At 56.4% G+C, this 6,000-nt stretch overlaps 1 protein-coding gene across 1 annotated transcript in view; it reads left to right on the top strand.

Annotated features, from left to right (window-relative positions):
* The first annotated feature begins 4,297 nt into the window (after nt 1-4,297).
* INPP5D (inositol polyphosphate-5-phosphatase D) overlaps nt 4,298-6,000 on the top strand; it is a 114,237-nt gene continuing 112,534 nt past the window's right edge. The window contains exon 1 of the mRNA XM_036997788.2: nt 4,298-4,598. Coding sequence (XP_036853683.2) covers nt 4,465-4,598 — 134 coding nt within the window. The 5' untranslated portion in view covers nt 4,298-4,464. The remainder of the gene's footprint in view (nt 4,599-6,000) is intronic.

Genomic DNA, 6,000 nt, shown 5'->3' with positions numbered 1-6,000 from the left:
TAAATGGGACACTCCGGAACTGCTCCTCTGGGCTGAAAGAAATACTAAGCTCCAATTCTCACACATGGAGGGTATGCCAACTGATTAACCCAAACTGAAAATGTACATAGTCTTTGAACCCTCGATGTTCTTCTAGGGATTTCTCTAGCAGATAGATACACTGACCACAGACATAGGGCCAGAGAGTCTCCAATGGGCATGGTTTGTGATAACAAAAAATAATCTAAGTGTCCAGCAGTAGGAAATTGGTACAATGCATTATGTTGTGGCATGGAACAGTATGCTGGCTTTAAAAAGAATGTGGTGGATACAAGAAAGCTCCATGACATTTTCAGAAATACTGAGTGAACAAAGAAACAGGGTAAAAAGGCCTTGTAAACATATGCTTGCATATGCATAGAAAGGTCTGCAAGAACACACACAGGAGCTGGGGGTCTGGGCTGGCAGGAAAACTTACTTTTCATTGTGCTGGTTGAATTTTTACTATATGATGTATTATTTTTCAATTTGAAAAAAAGTCAGCCTCTTCTTTACGAATCCCGAGAGATGTGTGGCGGGGGAGGTGTCTCCTGGGACGCAACCAGCCCTGCACATAAAGCTGAGCTGTCCTGCGGGATTTCACCCACACCTTCTGGAACCAGAGTTGCCTTTTTATTTATTTAATTTTTATTATATAAAAGTAGTGTGTGGTTGCAAAGGAGATCTGGAAAAGTGGAAGGAAGAAAACAATTCGCTTGTGCTTATGCCACTTAACAACTTTCTTCGTATTTGATGGTCTCCCAGGATGACGTCTTTCCCATTCGTGGAGTCCTACTGTGTCCCCAGCTACCTGATTTTTCTTTCTTTCTTTCTTTTATCTTACAGTTGTATTGGGAATATTCTCCCATGGTCTTTACACTCTTGGCGAAAGACACAAGTTATTTCTGTGGATGTGATTCTCCGTTACCCCATTCCTCCCGAAGTCGGGCCTAATTCTCCCTGCGGCTGTTCAAACCCATTTGATTTTCTGGCATCTTCAGTGAAGAGTAGCTGGCTGCCAGGCCTTCGATACTCATGGCAAGTCCTTCAGCACAATTATGGACTCCGTGGGCCCTCGCATCCCTTGGGAAATTGCCTCCATCCCTGATGACATCGTTGCTATGGGAACATGAAAGCTGGGGCTCTGGGCAAGGGATAGCCCCTGGGCAGGGTCCCCCCTGAACTCGTGGATGGAGGCCAGAGTTCGAGGCTCCCCCTGGTGGCAGGGAATCACAAGGCTCAGAATCTGACCCATTTTAGGTTATTTTTAGTGGCAGATAAAGCGCACTTTTAGAATCCTGTCCTCTTTCAAACCAGGGTTGTTAAATCAACCACGAGCGGCACTGAGGCTCTGCCCTGACCCACCAGTCGAGGGCATTCACCTTGTACAGAACACTTTACCTAACTTCCCAGGCTACTGCCCCTCCACAGAGGTGCAAACTAAGACGCAGATGCTGGGCATCTGTGGCAGAGCTGGGACTCAGAAACCAGCCTCGCCCCTCTGCTGTAACTGGGGGGTCTGGCTGACAGCCCTCAAACAGCAGAAACGCGGGAGGAAGGGGCGGCAGTGCAGTGAACCGGGGCCCCGCCTTCCCCCGTCCAGGATGCCCTGACTCCCAGGAGGCTTGGGGTCAAGGCCCTGTGAGAAGCACCGCCAAGGAGCCAGAGGATGGTTGGACCAAATTCGTGTCTGCAGGGGTCTGGGGAGAGGCTCTGGAAAGACCAGCCTGCGGTGCCACCGGCGGAAGTGAAGCCGGGACTCACTACAGGGAGAAGGCGGGCAGCGGGAGCTGGGCATCCTGCCAGCCCTGCAGAGCCACTCGGGGAAGGTCGAGGAGGGGGCTGAAGGGGAGGAAGACTTCCTTCCCGGCAGAGGTCGGGGGTGTGATCCTCGCTAAGCCGGGGAGGGGGGGGGGTCCCAGCTCTCAGGAAATCTCCTCTGGGTGGGTCTACTTTCACCGCAGAGACTGGACCCCCTCCCCCACCTCAATAACAAGCGTCCTTGGCTCTGGGATGGAAGGGCCGATGCAGCATGTAAGTTTTCAGCACAGGGGAGGGTGTCATGCCCTCCCGATGGGGGACTGACCCACCTGCCCTGGGCCCCCTGGCACTGGGAGAAATGGCACTTGATCACAGAAGACTCAGGCCTCCTGGACCTACCCTGGTCCTCTCTGAGTGGCCACTCCAGCCCTTCTCCATCCCAGGTCTGGGGGTAGAGAAGTTCACTCCTTATCACACTGGCCAGTAAACTGCTTCAGAATTTCACAGTCAAATATTTCCTTTTGTGTTAGGCAGAGTTCTCCAGAGAAATAGTGGATAAGCCAATAGATGTGTGCGTGTGTGTGTGTGTGTGGAATTGGCTCACATGACTGTGGAGACTGGTAAGTCCAAAATCTGCAGGGAGGTGGCAGGCTGCAGATGCAGGGCGGAGCTGATGCTGCAGGTCGAGTCTGAAGGCAGCCTGATGACAGAAATCCCTCTTCTTTGGGGAACCAATCTTTTTCTATTAAGACCTTCAACTGATTTGGCGAGGCCCACCCAGCACAGAGCGTGATCTGCTGTGTTCAGAGTCTACTAATTTAAATGCTCATCTCATCTAAAAATATCACATTCCCTTTGTTTTTGGTGACTTGGTGAGTAAAACTTTCACTCCCCCACTGCCCAGAATGAATCAGTGGGTGACAGAGGCCTCTACCAGAGGCTGCTGGACAGTCAGCATCCACAGCCTGAGCTGGCTTCAGGAACGTGAGTGTGGAGGCCAGCTCTGTCCCCACGGTCCCCACGCCCAGCTCAGGGCCTGCCCAGATGGCTGGACTCATTGTGTGCTTGCTGACGGTTTGGGAGTTTGGGCCTTGGGTCCAGTGGGAGGAGCCGAGGGTGGGGCGTGGTCAGGGGAGAGGAAGCTCAAGCAGTGAGGGGAAGAACTGGCTTTGGGAGACGGGGTGGGGACAGGGGTGGTCCTTAGTCTCCAGTTTCCAAAAGGAGCTTCACCTGGAGCCCAGAGAGGGCCTGAAGCTGGGTGGGCCATTCTTGCCAGGTTCTGAGTCACTGAATCAGGACTGGTCAGTCCACCCGAATGAGAGCGCTTGGCTCGCCCAGAATCACCTGCTGCGCGTGCTGCTGCCGTGCTGGTGCTGGAGGCTCACTGGCACACACGAGCTCCTTTAGGGGCTATGTTCCTCAAGGTAAAGAAGAAGAAACTGAGGCTGAGAGGGAAGAAAAGTGAGCAGCTCCTGCAGCTTGAAGGCAGAGGAGTCAGATTTGAATGGAGGCTTACCTGGCTTCGGGCCTCTGCATGGGGTTCTGTTGTCATGTCCTGGGGGCTGAGGCCTGAGTGTGGGATTGGGGGCTTCCCTGTGCCATGGTCAGCACTTGCCCCCATGGTGGGCCTGACCCGATGACCGAGGGCACCTAGCCTGGGGTCCAAGGAGTGGGTGTCCACTTTGAAAGCATCCACTTTCAGAATCTGCTGGTGCTGGATGGTGCTTCCTCCAGAGGCGACTCCCTTTGAGCTGTGGGCAGGTGCAGCCACGCCAGGCCTTGGAGGAGTCACGTCCCACCGACCCCACTGAGATTAGGACACGTGTAGCAGTGTCACCCTTGGCCAAGTGGTCAGCTTTCCTGTGGAGTGTGGGTTTCCAGGGTGTCCTGGAAAGACCCAGAGGTGAAAGCCCAGCCTGCATTTGCCCTGTGAATGGCCCACGTCCTGTTCTCCACACTCCTTTTGGGGGTCACTGAGCAGGGCTGTGGGGTCCAAATGATGCTGCCATGGAGAACAGGTGGCCCCTGGGGATGAGTGTAGAGGTCACAGAGCTGTCACCTGGGCCCTGGGAGCCCTCAGGTACTGTCACCCAAGGTCCTCCCAGCACCCAGGGCTGTGTGGTGTCTAGATGATGCTGAGTCACCAATAGGGGGAGAGGACTGGACTGTGCCCCCCTCAGCTTTGCATGGCCCTGGGAACACACCTCAGTCCCAGCTGAGAAGCCTTGAGGTTGACAGAAGGCTGAGGGACCTGTCCAGGGTGTGGCCATCCCACACGAGCACTGGGACAGGCCTTAGAACGGCCGCTGCTTTGGCCTGTGCACCCTGCTGAGCCACACTTCTTCAGAACCAGCCATGAACCGCCTGACACAGCAGGAGCCGGTTCTCCCAGAGGACCTGGGCCAGGGGAGGGGGCAGCCGGCGCTGGGTGGGTGGGGTGGGAAGGTGGAGGGCGCTGCTCCCAGCTCTGCTCGGCCTCTGCGATGAGGAAGTTCTTTGCTGCTGGTTTCCTTTCCTCGCTGAGCGCCCGAAACAGGAAGTCGGTCAGTGAGCTGGTGGCAGCAGCCCGGGCAACCCAGAGGGAACAGACAGTGAGCAGTAGCAGTGCGGGGGCCTCAGCTCCCCTCCGTGGCGTGTCCGTCCCAGGGTGGCTGCCAGCCCCGGCCCGGGAGGTGTGCACCCACCATGGTCCCCTGCTGGAACCACGGCAACATCACCCGCTCCAAGGCGGAGGAGCTGCTCTCCAGGACGGGCAAGGATGGGAGCTTCCTCGTGCGCGCCAGTGAGTCCATCTCCCGGGCCTACGCACTCTGTGTGCTGTAAGTATGAGGCTCCCCACCCTGCGCCCCTCTGCCCTGGCCTGGTGTCTCCTGATGATGGAGGTGCTGCTCAGAAGAGGGGTGGCCAGCTTGGGGGTTCGCCAGGGGCCGGGCCTTGAACAGGTCGCTTTATGCTGGCAGATGCAGTGGTCTGACTTGCACACTGCCCACGCTTCTTGGTAGGGCCAGCTGAGGCCCATTGTGGACTTGCTTAGTGCTGGACGTCAGGTTTTGTGGCACTAGAGCTCTCCACAATCCCCCAGGGGCCTGGTCACAGACCCAACCTTTGAGCCTGGTGCCAGGGGCTTCCTCAGGGCTCAAGGGGCCAGGGGGAGGGGGTCTGGGCCTTAGAGGCAGGGGGCAGCATAGGGCTTCATGGTGGTGGGTGTGTTGGAAAGCAGCTCAGTCAGCTCACATGTGGGTCAAAGATGCCCAGTTTGGAAGCCCTCCTGGCAGAGCAGATGTGGCAAGAGGGGACCCTCCCATGCCGAGGCTACTGGCCCCTGCAGGAAGCCGTTGTTTGGGGAGCCAGGGATAGGGTTGGGTTCACTCAAGAAAGGCACCCAGTTTGCCCAGAAGTGGCATTCCGGCCTTGAGAGCAGAGGAAGTCACCGTCACCGACAGTGAGAACCTCTTTTCTCCCCGCCTCCGCGTTAGGCTGTGTCCCCACCCACTTGGGCCTCTGCCACCATCAATTCCCCCCACTCCCCAGCTGTGGGATGTTATTGAGTGTATGAGTTATCCTGACTGCCAAGGAAACAGCCGGTTGTTGAGAGTCCCTTTTTAAAACACGCTTCTTGACCCATGTCTGAAGGAAGCCTGCACCCCTGCAGCCCTATGGTCTAGTCACCCCGACTCAGGCCTCGGGCAGCACCAGGGTGCAATGGGGGAAGTGCAAATCCTCCTGCACCTCTCAGGTAGGGTCCCTGGGCTTGTAGAAAGCCTAGGCAGGGCCCTGCCCATCTCCAGGCAGGAGAAGAAGTGGTGCACTGGACACAAACCTGTTTTGAGCATTGATTCTAAACATTTGTCAGCACATTACCCCTTTTCATCCTCTTGGCAACCTGAAATGCAGGTTCTGTTGTCACCCCACTTTGCTGATGAGGACACTGAGGCTCAGACAGTTTAAGCCAAAGCCATTTCCCCCAGACGTTGCACCCACAGAACCGGACTCCTGCCACCTCGCTGCTCCCCATCCAGCTGGGTGTGAGCAGAGGCCGGGGGGTGGGGGGGAGTTTACGAGAGCCAGCTGGGAGCATTAGAAAGTAGCCCAGGCCCACAGCTGGTCTACCAGCCTGAGCTCTGACTGTGTCAGAGGCTCCACCTCCCCAGGTGGCTTCCTCCACCCCCGATTCTCGTGCCCAAGGGAAGGGACCCAGGACTTCCCTGCAGGGGAGGAGAC

The sequence above is a fragment of the Manis javanica genome, chromosome 12, assembly GCF_040802235.1.
Source record: "Manis javanica isolate MJ-LG chromosome 12, MJ_LKY, whole genome shotgun sequence".
Taxonomy (NCBI): Eukaryota; Metazoa; Chordata; class Mammalia; order Pholidota; family Manidae; genus Manis; species Manis javanica.
Note: the sequence above shows the minus strand (reverse complement) of the source record. Positions and strands in the feature narration are given on the sequence as shown.